We start from the raw sequence: 18,012 nt of genomic DNA, 5'->3' as shown, positions 1-18,012 counted from the left end.
CACTTTATTCATTTCCTTCAGGGATCTCATGTGCTGATCAGATCAGACAACATCTGATCGCTGCAGCGATTGGTCTGTCAGTCTGACAGACGTGGTGTAATTGGTGCTTCCGCAGTCGGTCACGCCTGAGGCGTTCCCATAGTGAGATACCTCACTTCTGTTATCAGAGAACCGGGGTTACGCAAGTAACCTAACGTTTTATTTGTCACATGAACGAATAGTATCGAGGTTTGTTCTGCTGTGTACTTAACGTTTTGACAAATGTAGTCATTTTTGGACGCTTTATGGTCATTTTTGTCATAGCAATATTCTGGTATCTTTCTCAAACACATTTAACCTTTGTTTAGTTTTATTGTAGTGTGTCTGTGCTTGGCTCATTTCCATGCAATTAAGACAGTAGGTGTTGGATACAAACGACCTCATCACTCAAAACTAATACGATTTTAATAATACCTCATTAATAACTGTCATAGCAGTTTTGTGACTTAAAATTGCCTTTGCGTAGGCTATTCAAAATATGCACTTTTTCATTTATTCTCAATTACGCTAAAGCTAATTCATTAGCATCATAAATTAATAATATCCGTGTTTATATGAATGCTGTGTTTAAACCTCGATTCCCTGGTTTTCTGTTATGTAATTGATGCCAGATGGAGAATTTGTCAGGACAGAATATGGGGCAGCGGCTCCCTGCCAGTCCAGAGTGAATGTGTGTCCTGCATAAATTAGCCCACAAGCTTTATAGCAGGTGTCAGGAAAGATGTTTGCATGGGACGAGATCAGAAAAGCAATGTTTAGGGCTCAGAATAATCTGTTTGGTCCAGGACGGTGTTCGCAGTCTTTGTTTTTCAGGGTTGGAGTGCTGTCGGTTTGGATTTGATGGATAATAGTTGTCGTGACTCGTGCCAGTGGCCGTGGGCCTGGAGGAAGAGGAGAGGACGAGGGTGTGATGACAGACCAGCTGTCTGTACACGCTCCTGTCGGTCAGAGAGACCAGATAGATAGATAGATAGATAGATAGAGAATCTGCCATTGTAATCAGTGTCGTGCTTTAGCTTGGTCAGATAATTACTTGTAGCTTGACCCTCTATGACCCTGTTGACCTTTGACCCTGCTTCCACAGGGGTCACATGTCAACTGTCCATCTTACTGCGGGACACCAGAGGTATCCAGCTCACAGCTGTCCACTAACGTGCATTTCAGCACACAGATGATCTACACGTTCAGTTCAGGAATAAAGCATTATGTAAATTAATGAATTTATTTGAAAAATGAACCACCTATAAAAACAAAGCTAGGAAATTGACCCTCAGTTAAGTGTTCTGGTCATATTTATCTCTGAAAATCAAACAAAAAAATAGGAATCTATCTATCTATCTATCTATCTATGATGTGTCAGTCTGTGCTCTGTGACTCTTAAATGCTGTTTCAATCCCCTCATTGGGCCACTCCATGTTGCCATAGAGACGTGATGGAAGCCATCCCAGCTATACAATTTTAGGGGGGAAGGGGGGTAATCATAAGAGGTTTACGGCCTATATGGAATACAGAAATCCACACACACACACACACACACCAGCCCTGTTGTTCGGGGGCCTCTCCTTCTCTCTGGGGGTCTTTCATCTCACTCAAGGCCTCCACCCTATTGATATGTTTCTCCATCTCTCAGTGTTGAACTATGGCTGCCCCCACCATCATCCTAACTGCTTCTGTCCATCCAAGGCTCTTGTCATTTCTCCATTTCTTTGACTTCCCCTCCAGCATTTTTGTCCCTTTTCAAAACCTGCAGATTCTTTGTGCTGTAGTTCCCCTTTTCTCCGTTTGAAGATAGAATGGGAGATGTGCATGTGGCCTCACAGATGCTTCTGTAGGTCAGAGGTCTTAATTCAGGGCTCCTGAAGGCAAGCAGCAGAAAAACGTATTGTTAATTTATTATTTATTTACTCACATTGAGTTTTTGAGGGGGGTCGGGGAGGTCGCACTTAACTGCAGAAAGGACATTAAAGGTTTTACAGATCAATATTTGCGTTAGCTTGTGGAAAACGCCTACATAGTATAATAGTATTATAGTATTTTTATTTTATTTCAATATAATTCCTTTAGTTTATTTAATATATAAATGTGTAAGAAATACCACTCATGTTACAAGAGTCAGAGCGTTAAATATATTGAATTTTATAAATATATACATATATATTATGTATAAATGTATAATAAAATGTATAATATATACTGTAAATTTATATATATTATTTAAAATGTATAATACAATATATATATGTATATATATATATGAATGTGTAATACACATGTGTGTATATGTTATACACTTTAAATAATATATAGCAATTTATATACATATTTATTACATCAGTCACACACACACATACATAGCAATTATTTTTTATATATATATATAAAGTATGTATAAATAACTAAATATTGTTTAAAATATGTAATACTCATTTTGAATAATACAGTATAATATATATAATATTGTGTATGTATATACACATACACACACAATAATATATATATTATTTAAAATGTATATGTATAATACACCATATATATAGAATCTTTAAAAAATACTGTATTAAAATACTATATATATTTTTAAAATACTATATTATTTAAAATGTTTAATACACTCTCTCTGTGTGTGTGTGTGTGTGTGTGATTATTTGTTATTTTTTCCATTGCAATATATTTAAAATGTTTAATACATCCTATTTATACACACACACACACACACACATATTCAATTACTAATTATTAATTTAAATGTATAAAGCACTGTATATACATATACATAATTGTAATTTTATATATATATATATATATATATGTGTGTGTGTGTGTGTGTGTGTGTGTTTACATTTTATTATGCAAAATTAAAAATAATTTTTGGGGTTGCAGATCATTCTAGCATTGCTTTGGCTTTCTGCAATGCTGCCTTAAATTTTAAATTTGGCTGAAGCTAAATACCTGCTGTTTTGAAATGCCTTCATGCTAGTTTGCCTCCCTGTTATGAATTATGGGTAAAGTTATTGGCCAGGTCTTGCTCTCACTCAGGTCCTCTATTGGGTTTAAACACACTAGCTAGAGTCATCTCAACTCAGTGTGCAACGGCAGGTCACAGATCAGCCTCTACTCTACCTCCAGTATCTCTCTTTCTATCCCATATCTTTCTTTCTCACGACTCATGACGGTTTTTCAGTAGGTTTAATAAATTAAATGATAGATAGATCAGAGATAGTTTCAACATCTTCTCCTCTCAGGTTTTGATAGATGCAATCCCCCAGGTGCTGGTGTTTATTGGTCTGAGTGATGGCGCACACTCCTGAAAACGCACTTCACTGCCTCATTATTTTTCTGTTGTGTCTGCACAGAAATCCAGCAGAGGAAAAAAGAAAAATGAGACCGTTTCCTGAGGCAACAGATGGGTAAGAATGGTAGGAACCTTTTCTTTCCCAGTCACAATACATCTAAATGTCCATATGTCAAAAGCACATATTGTACAAATGTCCTGAAGCACTTAACAACAATACATTTATACTACTTTCCTAACAGCTTTTGGCTCAATCAACTACCTATCTGAGACGATTCATCTCCAGAAGAGATTTCATCGGAGACATCACTAGTTGCCTGGAAAACAGCTTGCACAGATGCGTCTGCAGGCGACTGGCAGCCGGCCTGGACGGACAGGATTTTCCTGCTATGCTAATGCCCATAGCTGCAGGCTAACATTTCTAGTGTAATGATGTTAACACGCCAAAGCCATATGGAAAAACAAAGGCAGGACTTTTACAGGGAATACCAAGCACAGTATGCATCAGTACGGAGGTTACGATTCAGATGATAGATTTTAATGAGAATTCCTGATAGAGCACAAACACATTTTGGCATGTTGTTTTGTCGTACAAGGTACGACTGGAGCATGTTCGGAAAGGATTGCTAGCTTGCTGCTAACCGAATGCGTTTCAGTATACTCTATACTCTTTTTTTTTTTTTTTTTAAATAGTATGTGAAAAAGTATTCATATGCGCCAATAGCCATTTTGAATAGTAATATGAGTTCACATGACCTCAAATTTTACTTTAAAATTCAGCTATTAAGCATTTTATGTAAATTTTTGTGTAAAAAATTTCTATTTTTGGATGTGCATTATGGGATACAGTTGGAAATCTGGGTATTGTTTGTTCATATGTACAGATTTGGCGAAATTTAGCATTACATCACTTGTTCATCAATGGATCCTCTGCAGTGAAAGGGTGCCGTCAGAATGAGAGTCCAAACAGCTGATAAAAACATCACAATAATCCATAAGTAGTCCACATGACTCCAGTCCATCAATTAACATAATGTGAAGTGAAAAGCTGCATGCCTGTAAGAAACAAATTCATTATTAAGACATTTTTAACTTCAAACTGTTGTGTCGGGCTGAAATATGAGTCCTCTATCCATAATGTTGCTTTCACAAGTGAAAAAGGGGTCTCGTCTGAATCAGGAGAGAAATATGCACAAATCAAGAGCCTCTTTGCAAGCAAAAATAAATAAATAAATAAATAAAACAAAACAAAAGTCTAAAACAGTTCTAAACAAATATTGTGATGTTTTTATCAGCTGTTTGGACTCTCATTCTGACGGCACCCATTCACTGCAGAGTATCCATTTGTGAGCAAATGACATTGCTAAATTTATCCTATTTGTTCCCATGAAGAAACAAATTAATTTACATCTTGAATGGCCTCGGAGTGAGTACATTCTCAGCAATTTTTCGTTTTTAATGCAAGTTCTTTAGAGTACTTTTCTGAGTTTCAGTGAGTTGTTAAAAGTACTCCTTACACGAGTTTAAAAGCGCCGAGCAACAGCACGTTATTTGCATAAAAGCATCGTTTTTGTGTGGTTCATCTCTCTTGAGGCTGGTTTGTGTGCGTGCTGTTCATAAGGTGTCTCTCAGAACTATTAACCATGAAAAAAAACATTAAGAGTTCTGTTATTTATCACGAGCGAAACTCGCCCACGCCGCGGCTCCCTTGCATGTACACAGAATTCATAACTGCTAATTCAATAAATGACTATACGCTTGCTAATTGGCTTATAATGAAATATTCGGTGTGAGAGACTGAGTGCTACTTAGGGAGAAATTAATGGCTGACATGTTGTCCATATCTATTTTTGCTAAAAGAAAACGTAACTTAACACCAAATCCTTAAACTTAATTCATTTGGCAGATGATTTTATCATTCAAGCTGTTCTGTTGCTTAAGGTTTGTACTGACAGTTTTTTGCTCACAACAACATTTTTTTGTGGGTGGGTTCCACAAAGGTGGCCCTTAGGGGGTCCCGGCCCCAGCAATTGGCCCCGGGACAGCTTTCCCAGTTGTCCCCCGCTGTCAATGGCCCAGATTGGGTGTTGCAAGAGCCAAATGACCAAATGTTTGGAGATAATCCAAGAATTGTATAGTATTGGCTTATATATTTGAATTGAAACGTGGATTGTTCGGCCTTAGCTTTGGATAGAAATTATTAGTGAATTTTTATGGAAACATTGCTGCTATTTCTATTTCATTTGGTTTAGGAACAATATGTGGCACAGACCAACATATAGCATATAAAGTGAAAGATTTAATTTCAGTTGGTCATGAGAATTTGCCGTGTTGACCAACAGAAATCTGTTGGTTTGACTGTGCTTCATACATTGCTGCACTTTGACAATAGACGGTAGACTTTTTTTTTGCAAAATTTCACCAATGTGACTGACTTAATTGAAAATCTCATGTAAGACATTCTTAGCAGCTTTTGACACCTCTGTGAAGAATAAAAATAAATATTTACAAAATAACTTAACAGACAATTCTAGTCAAATTCTTGTCTTTTTCTTTTCTAGAAATGCACAGGGCAAGCACATAAAGACAAGCTGTTTGAGTAAACTGTTTGGCCTTTGAAGGCAGCTACAGGAAATGTCAGTGAAATCATTAAATGAGGACCTTCCATCATAAAGAGCAGTTCAAAGAGATGCTGTAGTGACTTTATTAAAACGGGCCCTGACAGCATGTGGCGTCAGCATCTGTATCGCAGCATGGAGTTTATGGAGAGAATTACAGAGAGTGTGACGCCATTCCAAACCCTAGCGAGCTGCATTGCTGTCTGCAGCCGGGTTAGACAGCAACTCAACTAGTAGAAACGTTGGTTATGTCTACAATTAGGTTTTATCACAGGAGGCTTGACTTACAATTGAGTTCAATAGAGTTTGGTGTTAGCATGTTGCTAAGCTAACTATATGACACTCTAATCAGCATAAAAACACACAGAGATTGGCTAAAATAGTTGTATTATTACATTTTAATTGGATTGAACTATTGTTGTATCACTAATTTTGGTTTTGAATGAATTATATTTCTCTCAAGTTCGCCATCTTAAAATGCTGCCTACTTAGTGAGCTCTCTAGGGTTTGGAACAGAGTTTCTCCTCGACTTTCTTGTCTTATTGAGGTTTGTATGTTGAGAGAATTTGTGTGTGAGAAACGTAGAAGACCGTAGAAAACCATGACCCATTTTGACCCTTTCCAATTGTGAGCCATAACTTAATTATAATAATGCACACACACACACACACACACTTGCCTAAAACCAGAGGACACTCTAAAAACCCTTAAAGGATCAAAGGCTGCATGCCAATGTGATCTCCCGGCGCGTGAACCGCAACTGAGCCCCTTAAACACACGCAGACCGCCACCATCGTCAACAGGGACTGGCACACTGTTGCTCCGGAGGGAACGGCCCCCCTCTGTAGCTCACAGAAAGATTTTAAACAAAAGAACGGTACAAACAAAGACCAATGGATGGAAAGAAAAGTAGTGAACAAGAACAGAGTGCTAAGAAGAATAATTGCGCCAGTTGAAACTGGTCAAGAGGGACTACAGATATCACGAAACAAGTCACTAAATGTGAATTTAAAAAAAAATTAACTGCGCTAATTATTCACGCCACAGTGCCACGCTGGTTAAGTTAATCCAGCTAGCATCACAATTACGCTGCAAAAACTGACTGAAAGTTTTTAATTTGTGATCTCCCGGCGCGTGAACCGCAACTGAGCCCCTTAAACACACGCAGACCGCCACCATCGTCAACAGGGACTGGCACACTGTTGCTCCGGAGGGAACGGCCCCCCTCTGTAGCTCACAGAAAGATTTTAAACAAAAGAACGGTACAAACAAAGACCAATGGATGGAAAGAAAAGTAGTGAACAAGAACAGAGTGCTAAGACGAATAATTGCGCCAGTTGAAACTGGTCAAGAGGGACTACAGATATCACGAAACAAGTCACTAAATGTGAATTTTAAAAAAAATTAACTGCGCTAATTATTCACGCCACAGTGCCACGCTGGTTAAGTTAATCCAGCTAGCATCACAATTACGCTGCAAAAACTGACTGAAAGTTTTTAATTAGGCTTTTTTTTGGGGTGTTTTTGACTCTTTTCCCATAAAATAATTTAAGTTATTATATAATATGTTATAGGTTTGTTTTTGTGTTTGTTTTGTTGTTGTTGTTTTTTGTTTTGCTTATTTTCCAGTAAAATACCTACATTTTTAAAAGCTACTAATATAAGTTAAATACTTACAGTATAAATATACACTATATATACACTTTCTATGTGTAGTTGTAATTATTTCTATAATTTACTGCTGGTTTTATAAAAATATAGGTCATTACCTAAATATTAGTGTGAGTGTGTACACACAAATCTCTCTCTCTCTCTCTCTCTCTCTCTCTCTCTCTCTCTCATATATATATATATATATATAATTTATTATAGGTTTAATTAGTCTTTTTTTCCAGTAAAAACTCCTAAATGTAATTTAGAACATTCTTAATGATGAATATGTTTTCTTGGAAAACAAGTCAGGATTTTATAGTTAGCCTATATAAATATTACTATTTATATAATTTATTATAGATTTAATCTAATACACATATGTTTTAATAAGTTCCAGTATAAACACCAAAATATAATTTATAATTATATTTAATGATATTTAAATATTTTTTATTGTAAAATGAGTCCATAAATGAAACCATTTTATGTAAAAAATTAAGTTTTGCTTAATACGTTATTAAAAAATCCTAATTTCTAAATCTTATTTTTAAAGTTAAATCTTGTTATAATCTAAACCGAATATAATGCAATGTATAGAGTACATTTATCATGCTTTTATGATACTTTTTAAACCTTTTTAGTGCCTGACAGCCCCATTCTGTATCCAATTGCATTATATGGAAGAGAGCAGCCTGGACGTTCTATTAATCTTCTTTTTGTTAAACAGACAAAAGGAAGTCATGCAGGTTTGGAATGACATGAGGGTGAGTAAATGATGACAGTTTTCAATTTCGGAAATACTTATTTGACTTATTCAGTGGAGAAAGCAGTCAATTTTTTTGCTGCATTTATTGAATCATGTTACTTGTGTGTCAGAGTGGAAATGGGTCGAGCTCCTTTCTGTCTCTTGTATCTGGGTGTGTGGTATCGCAAATCTGCATTGCAGCTGTCGACTTGCTCACTCACAGACTGCAGTTTTATGACATTTACCACAGACATTTACCTCCACATCGTTTGCATCCTCATTCTGGAGTACCGCAAGGTTCAATCCTGGGCTCCCAGATTTGCGGGCCAACAATCGTCATTGCAACGGCGGTTTGATGCAGTCGACTTTCTACAGCGAGATCTGAATGGGCCGGTAATGAGATTTGGCTCTTATTGTTGTGACACTGACAAACGACACATCCTCAACTCTACATCAAAGACCTCAGGGAAAGATTTACCACAAAAGACTTTCCCTCTGTCACTACTGTCCACACCCAAGGAATTATGTAAGTCTTGTTACACAGGCATAACTCACAAGCCCTGTATGAAGTCTCCAATCAGTTTGTCACATGTTTTTGTGTCACATTGACTCATTCAATCTGATTTGTTGAACAAATTGGTCAGTCCGTCTTGTGAATGATTCCTTCAGTCTGATTTATGAATGACTTGTGCAGTCCAATTTGTAAACGAATGCTTTATCAAATTTGTGAACAAATTTATGTCCAGTTTGTAAATGAATCATTGTGTCCACTTTGTGAACAAATCATTCTGTTCAGTTTGCGAATGAATTGTTCAGTCCAGTTTGTGAACGAATCCTTCCACCCAGTTTATGAACCGTTTGTGAAACCAAATAATTTTTGGATAAATTGCACCTAAATGCAGTATGTTCAGGGTTAAAGCGTAGTTATTGTAAACACCTGGGGGATATTTTGAGTTGCTCATATGTCAATCTGACACATTGTATTTAATTTCATTAGACAGGTTTTTAGAGCAGCGTTTGCTTATTTACATTTTGTTTCGTGTCTTGACGAAACTTGGCTTCTTGTTAATGACATTTAAATGAACAGGTCATCCTCTGAGGACAGATTTTAAAGCCAGCAGGTACGGGTTTTAGTCTTTTGTTCTTACTCTGTGATTGACAGGTGGAATAATTAGCCAGTGAAACGCCTCTGGGTTCATTCCACAGTCACAGGAGAATCCTGAACCACACACTCCCTAAAAACACAAACACATGTAAAAACATACTGTAAGATTGTATCATAGTAATACCCATAAATGATCAGGTAAAGTGTGAGAATACTGTATGATTGTTGAAATCTTTCTTTTTTATATATATTTTGTAGGATTCTTCGTCCTTGACAAGATAGATAGATAGATAGATAGATAGACAGATAGATAGATAGATAAATAGATAGATTTTGTTTTATTAATTGAAAGGGATTTTTTCTCTCTCTTTCTCTCTAGCTTATTACATGTATAATTTATTATTTAAGTATTAATTTTATTACACACTAAAATTCTTTAGAAAAAAAACTTAAGCACAGACAAATACAAAGTCAGCAGCATTTATTTAGAACATAAAGGGTGTCAATATTGATTTCATGTTTCACTGTTAATTCTGTTTGAGACTGTATTAATTTAACTATTAATTTTACTTCTCAAACACTAAAAATTCTATTTAGAAGCATTTATTTTCATTTATTTATAGACAGCAGCGTTTAAATACAGCACAAATGGTGTCAGTTTTGATTTCATGTTCCACTTCTAATTCTGTACATTTGAACGACTGGTTGGCGAAGTGATACATAAGATGTGTTTCCCATTCCCAGTGCAAGCCGACACCTTTTAAAGTTGACAGGCCCCAACAAGAGTGTGTGTGAGAGGCTGTTTAGGAGGTCTTGCTCAGGGGAAATGTCAAATGGCAACGTGTTTCCCACAATTCTCCATTTCATTCTCACGTTGTGTGTATCAACTTGTTGCTCACTGATGTGCGTTTGAAATGTACCTCGTCGCAGTTCCTGATCTCATTTGCACTCTCTCTTGCAGTCACCTCCACTCCAGGAAAATGAATCTTGGGTTTAAAGCGAGCAGTATTCGAGCAGCATTAGCCGGAGGAAAATGTCAGGGTGCTTTCTGCCTGAACGACTATTGACAGAAAGATCTGTGAAGCAGAAAGCAATTTAAGAAGAAAGGGGCCATTTTACTGTCAGTCTGTGTCGCCGCTTCACCGCGGCAATCAGCCATTATCGCTAAACGCGAGTCAATGAACATGCCACATAAACAAACAAATAACAGTATGAGACGGGTTTGTTAAGTCGCTTACTGCGATAAAACCATCAGAAGGGTGTTTAAATTGAGCAAACGGTCACAATCAAATCATTCAAACTTCACTATTGCTAATATTTAGCATTAGCAGACTCTTGTTAGCATAGCTAATCAGCCACATAAAACACCCAGAATCCCCTGGCAATATAGCAACAACTCCTCTGAACATGCTAGCATTGTGGCGGTAAGTTACAATGAAAGTTTTGTACACAAAAATATTAAAATGCACTCATATCTTAATCAACCTTATTTGATACTAATACAAATATGATTAAGATGTCAACCACACAGGAGTTGTGTTTAATCATTAACTGCTAATTATGTTTATTGTGTATTATAGTTGTTTGAATATGTTATCTAAGGCTAGCTTTACTATTATTGCTAATACTTAGCATTAGCGGTATTGTATTAGTTTGGTTAGTAAACAACCCCCTATAAAAACACCTAGAATGCCCTGGCAACCGTCCAGAGCACCTTAGCAACCACAAGGAGTTGTGTTTAATCATTAACTGCTAATTATGTTTATTGTGTATTATAGTTGTTTGAATATGTTATCTAAGGCTAGCTTTACTATTATTGCTAATACTTAGCATTAGCGGTATTGTATTAGTTTGGCTAGTAAACAACCCCCTATAAAAACACCTAGAATGCCCTGGCAACCGTCCAGAGCACCTTAGCAACCACAAAGCAACACTAGCAACCACTCTGAACTTGCTAGCATTGTGGCGATAAGTTTTGGAGGGGTTAGCATCGATAACATTTCAGATTTAAAAGTTTACTGTGCACAAAAATATTAAAATGCAGTGATATTATTCAGCCTGATCTGATACTATACAAATATAGATATTAAATTGTTTAGAATAATAAAGTCGACACACAGGAGTTGTTTAACCATTCACTTTTAATTGTGCTAATTGTTCAGTATTATAGCAGTGCTTGAATACTCTATTTGTGTTTTGCTAATCTTCACTATTATTATTGTTAATACTTAGAGTTAGAGGTCTCTTCTGAGTTCGGCTATTAAACAGTCACCTAGCAAACACCCAGAATGAGCTGACAACGCCCTGGCAAGCACATAGCAACACCCTAGAAACAAGTCAGAACACATTAGCATTGTGGCGGTATGTTTTGTGTTGGGTTAGCATCACGCATTTTTTTCTAAAGAAGAGAGATTCATTTTTTTAGTACACTAGAAAATATTAAAATACACTATTATCTTCATCTAATCAACCTTATTTGATAATAATAACAACACAGGATTATAGTGTTGTTTGAATACTCTGTGTTTTGTTAAAATGTACATTGTTTTATGTGTGTTTCAGCTAGGACAGCTAAGGGGGTTTATTTCAGCTCTCTCAGACTTTGACCTTTGACCTGCAGGAAGAACATGTGGCCATGGTATTAGTGCATAGGTAGATTCGTTAGACTCCCAAAATCACGATTTAATTAGCGCCATTGCTGACGCATATAATGATCTTTCAGCTGGGATGTGCGGAGACGGGTCAGACCACGCCGCTTCACCTCACAGAGCGACAAGAGATGTTACAGTTGTGTGATGGACGCTACAGATGAGGGGTTTCATACGGTAACCATTGGATACAGGAGCAAGGTTGATTTCAAATTATTAGCAGTACATTGGGTCAATATTTGTTCTCATTTCACAGAACAAACTTGAATGAACATGTGTGTCAATATACAATGACCTTCCCTCAACACACACACACACACACACACACACACAGAGGAACCAGACACTACAGTCATCAGGCCTCAGGGGTTTGTGTGGGGTTGTGGGTGAGCAGATTCTCAGAGCGGATCTTGTTATATTGGCTGTGTATCTGCACAGAGAATAATTGATTTTTATAAACTGAAGACAACAGAAAAACAGTTATCTGTCTGTCATTCTATATCTATCTATCTATCTATCTATCTACAGTACCCAATCCCCCCCAATTATAATGATATTAAGATGGTGAATGTCCAACGTGTCCAAACAAACATGGAGGTACCATGGTACTTTTTGGTACTTTTCTCTCTCTCTCTTTCTCTCACTCACCCTCTTTCACTTTTTCTTTCTCTCTCGGTCTGACACGCATTCACATCATCTACTGTAAGAGCTGATGACATGCTGATGGAATGAATGTGTTACAAATATGTAGCAGATAAATATATGCTGACTCTGTGTCTTCCAGAAGGCCTGTTTCTGCTCCAGTGCCTCCACACCTGGGTAACTGCTCTACAGCCAGCATGATATGATTATTAGACCTACACCTGCTCCTGTGATCAATTTATATTTGATTACTTCACATAAAAAAAAATAAGCATTTTTGTAATTATTTTATTGAGAGAGAAAGTACATGGAGTATTTGAAAATAAATTTGTAACAGCACAGAAATTCTGGACAAGATATGTTGTAAACTAACCATACCGTATTATAGATTTCACTCATTTGAAATGTTTCTGGTATAAAATACTATATAAAGTAACCCAAAAAAACTCATTTCACAATATATTAAAAATGTATTACAGTTTATTGTTTAGTTATTTATTTTGGTCACTGGAACTTTGAGTTTCATAGAGCTAGAAGCAAATACATATTTATTAAGGCCTGTAGGGTGCGCTCTTTCCCTCTCCCTACTGAAAGAAAGGGGAGGATCTCTGGGTGTCTTCAAGGACAGCCATTGGTTTACCGGGCTCATATAAAACACAGCACATACCCCAAAAGTGAGAGGGCTGGAATTCAAGCAGTTGATGTATATCTCTGCAGGAGAGGGAGAGAGAGAGATCAGGACACGGGCAGAGGGAATCCGCACCCTTTCCAAAGTGGTTATAGAAAGCTGTGCGTTTGTGCGCGTCTTCTCCGTTGTGCGCCTCCTCGGACTTGCGCGTAAAGACAATCAATGAAGGAGAGAAGATCTATAGAGAAACTGTCCCTTCAGCCCGGAATGGATCCGAGTCAGAGCCTCAAATGTAAGATCGTGGTCGTGGGGGACAGTCAGTGTGGGAAAACCGCTCTGCTCCACGTTTTTGCAAAGGACTGTTTCCCAGAGGTGAGATGCGTAAAATCCAGTGGGTGCGCAACTGCGCTTTACGATATAGGCTGTAGTTCTGTAGCATGTGCATTCATTTTCACATTTTAAACTCTTAAAATAGACATGTTTAGTAATATTTGCAATTTTCTTTCATGTGTCTTTTCCCTAGAATTACGTACCCACTGTGTTTGAGAATTACACAGCAAGTTTTGAGATTGACAAGCAGAGAATAGAGCTCAGCCTGTGGGACACCTCAGGTGAGTCTCAAATTATGTTTTTGTACTATATGCATCTGGATCTTTTAGTTTGAATTGCATTTTATAGTGCAAATATATTATGTGTACACTATATATAAACTATAGTATGGAGTCTTCAACCATTCATAGGACCCGTTGGTGGATAGAGAGCCAGAGCTTGGACTCCTTGTTACATATTTTATAAAACTGAGTGTTGCATGTTAAACCTCCTCTATAATGCTATGCATATATTACATCATCAATATATTAATGCTGAACTTTAGCTTTTTTAGATTTGGTTGGAGCTGTATATGTTAATATAGAATTATATAATGTGTTTTAGATCCACATATAATTCAGTAGCATCACAGACCCCCTTTGAAAACCCCTGCTATAGTGTATATAAATAGTTTAATTGATATGCAGAGTAAATAAACTGTATATGCTATATGCACTATAATGCTGTAATGAACTTTGTGGCTGTTAATATACAGTGCAGTCTGTAAATAGAGGCCTTGTTACAATTTAAAAAGTCAGGGTTTGACCTATGCAGTGATTGTTTTGCTTTATAATTTCCTAATTTTGTATATTTTATGTCCGTTTAGTTAATTTACATGCTGTTGGTTCAAGACATGTCCAGACTTGTTGTCTTTCTTCATAAATCCAGTGAACATATCATTATTTTGATGCATCATTGTGTTGTGCAGGGTAATGATGTGATTGCTAGCGCTTACGTTTATGCCTGGAGGAAAATCTGGGTTTGTTTAATAGCTTTTCTTTATTTTTCTGAGCGGTTGAGCGATTCTCGGTTGAGTCAGTACGAGAGCCTGCCAGCGTTTAATCGCACACACACACACACACACACACACACCCTGCTAATACACTCTCACACACTCCACCCATCTGTGGAATATGATCCACAGACACCTCACTTTTAAGGAATGTTAGGATGGCATCACGGGGAATGTTGCTGTAAGTGATGTTTTGGATAAACAAATGAAACGGAAACTGTTGCCACAGCTGGGGTCTTGCTGCAATTCACACGTTTAACAAAACCAAACAACTGTGACCACACAGGCAAATGAGAGTGGGGTCTTGGCTCACTCTGTCTGAATGTAGGGTATTGGTACGTTTCCAGAGTTCGCTCTCGGATCACCCAGGAGAGATCAGACCTGCTGTCTGGAGGTAATCACAGGCCCTGTAAAGCAGCCAGCCAGACAGACTGCTTTAGACGGTGACCTGTTTGGCGCTTAGCTATGATCTGGGGTAAACTGCATTCAGACCTGAACCCGGGGGTTTAGGTTATTTGGTGCTGTGTGTGGTCTGAATTCTAATGTGCTGAATTCTAATGTGCTAAATATTTCCTTCCAGTATATGTTAAGCCATCATGCTAGGGTATTATGTTTGATCAATTTTACCAGCTACATTTTACAAATTGTCTGGCCAGCTACACTAAATCAGCTAAACTGGTCTTTTCAGCAGGGTCTGCAAATCTCAAGTAATTTTTTTAATGTAGTGTCATATTATTAATCTGGATCCAGTTCTTCTAGAGTAATTTCCTAAATCGAGAACCATGTGCTAGTTTGACCTGCTGAAATGCTAGCACAGCTGGTCACTAGCCCTTGCTGTGTTTTGAATGCTGGTATGTTGTAGGCCTAGGCTTCTTAACTAGCTTAACCAGCAAAACTTGATACTTGTGAACAGCATGGCAATGCTGGCAATGCCAAAAAAGGATATTTGCTAGTTTTTTTTGCATGGTAGAATCAGTCCTAGATCTAGTGAACTGAGCTAATTAAGAGTCAAATCTCACATTTTCTCAATGTCGATTTTATGAATATGAATGGTACTAAATGTGAATCTACATCATAAATCCAAATGTAAAATTTTGAGCTATTCCCCAAAACTAGAGGAATGTGCTGCAATCCTGAGTGAAAATTACAACATTTGGAGTCATGTGCTCAATCTGGATTAATTTCCTGAATCAGAGTCTGTCCTAAATTGGAAGAGTTATAGTCTAAATCTAGAGTTATAGTCTAAATCCAGAATCATTTCCTAAATCCCTAAAGCTCAAACTAGAACTATATCTGATGATAATTCAATGCAGGTTGGTTCAGTTTGTTTCGTGATGTAAGTACAGGAGTGTGTTCGGCTGACAGATGTCTGCGGTGGGCGTCTGCGGGCAGGGCCGCCTGTCTGATACTGGCTTTTGGATATGTAGTTAGTTGCTTGTGTCAGGCTGTGGGCTTCCAGCCTTCTGTTCATTACAGTGTAAGTTATTGTGTCAGAGCCAGGCTCCAAGGTCTCCCCAGTGTGTGCGCGGTCTTTCCTCTCAAAAGCCTAAGTCCTGGATTTAACAAGTTCTGAACACACCTGAGCACATTCCAGATAATGAGAGAAATAGACATGTGGACTAGGAAACCTTGGGTATTTGCCCTTGAATAATCATAAATTCATTGTCTTGAGAGTTTCTGAACAGTCTGTGAATCCGGGGGTTGCTCCCAGAATTGGATAGTGGATAGTTTCTTGGCACCTCTTCTTTGTGCTGCTTTGTTTGCAACAGCTGCCACCCCCGTCAACCAGACTGGCTGCTCCTGTCATTGTCCACCAATCAGCTGTTGAGTCACGAACCCCATTCACCATTCAGCTGGCAGCATCCGTCAGTGATCCGCCATGGAACCCATTGATATAGTAGAGTACATGCGTACCATTCGGAATTGAAACAGTTCGCTTCCGAAAGAGTACGACCAAGACTTTTTGTGCTGAATAGAAAAGAGGGGAATGCAATTGTGTTTCTTTTTGTTTGTTTTACTTTTGATTGAGCTCAAGTCTTGCGTAACATCTTTTTTAGGACGGTTGCCCATTGTTGTGTTTGTTAAAATGATTCCCAATCATGGCAATGAAAAACCGAGCATTCTTTGGTCATTATTATTAGTCATTATTTTGGTCAAAGTGCTGCTGCCATTCTGCTGCATGAATGTTTCATTAGGCTTTTCTCGTGTATATTGATTGTAGAGCTTAGTAAGTCCTTCTAAATCTGAAACTCAAGTGTGTATGTGCATGTATTGTGTGTTATGTGATACACAAGAGGCCAAGTGTCAGGATAACACCCTACCGGAGACAAGAGACCGCATGCTCTCTGATCTTCTTGATGGCCATGAATGGAATCGGACCCCTTCCCCCAGCTTCGCTCTTCCAGACACATATTGACCAGAAACCCCCTGCAGATGTGAAGCCAGGATCTTGACATGCCTGTCTCAAAGGGTTCCTTATCCACCAGTCAGACCATGATCAATCAATATACGCACACTCTGCGTTGGGATCTTTTTGTTCCTTTGTGAGTTGTACATTTTACAATAAGCATATCGTCTCGGATAACTATAGTGCCAAATTCAGTCCATTGTTCCTCAATCGCCCTATCTCCTTGCTCCCCTAGGGCCGGTGATGGATATGCTGTCATGACTAGGCATGGGCCGATTACCGGTTTCAAGGTATACCGCGATTTGATGAATTATATAACTAAAATTAAATAACTGTAATTACAGATTTAGGTTAAATAAAGATGTCAGTCTTTTTTTTTCTTTTTTTTAGGAAACAAATCAAAGAAAAAATAAACAAATTCTACTGTTCCTAATATTCTGTATGTTGCTCAAAAACAAAATATATTGTGTTCAGCGGGAATTAAATTTTTTTTTTTTTTTTACCGTCATTTAAAAATAACAAATTTTTAGAGCTGTAACAACAATACTGTGATACCGTGATATTGTAGCAGGCAGATCACTCACTGTTCATGATGCACGAACTATTGGAAGAAAATCCTCAATATTGATTTGGGGGTTTATATGAATGTGTTTCTGAGGGGAACTGACAGAAACAGAAAACTAAACAGAAAAGTTTACGTGGTATTTTAATCTCGTCTCTGTATAGTTCATATTAAAGCAGTGTTTCAGCGCAGCGCTGCTTTGTTTACAGCGGTAACCAAGGAAACACTGTATCTGGTGTTCCAGAAGCGCCTCCTGCTGTCAGAGAGTGAATCTGCATCTCATTCAGAGCTT

The 18,012-nt window shown here is 37.7% G+C and overlaps 1 protein-coding gene across 1 annotated transcript in view; it reads left to right on the top strand.

Annotated features, from left to right (window-relative positions):
* Window positions 1-13,431: 13,431 nt before the first annotated feature.
* The window catches only part of LOC107739333 (rho-related GTP-binding protein RhoE-like), a 10,310-nt gene continuing 5,729 nt past the window's right edge, over window positions 13,432-18,012 (top strand). The window contains exons 1-2 of the mRNA XM_016551426.1: window positions 13,432-13,742; window positions 13,894-13,981. Coding sequence (XP_016406912.1) covers window positions 13,593-13,742; window positions 13,894-13,981 — 238 coding nt within the window. The 5' untranslated portion in view covers window positions 13,432-13,592. The remainder of the gene's footprint in view (window positions 13,743-13,893; window positions 13,982-18,012) is intronic.

The sequence above is a fragment of the Sinocyclocheilus rhinocerous genome, unplaced genomic scaffold, assembly GCF_001515625.1.
Source record: "Sinocyclocheilus rhinocerous isolate Xijiao unplaced genomic scaffold, SAMN03320098_v1.1 scaffold945, whole genome shotgun sequence".
Lineage (NCBI taxonomy): Eukaryota > Metazoa > Chordata > Actinopteri > Cypriniformes > Cyprinidae > Sinocyclocheilus > Sinocyclocheilus rhinocerous.
This window is presented reverse-complemented; position numbering and strand designations above follow the sequence as displayed.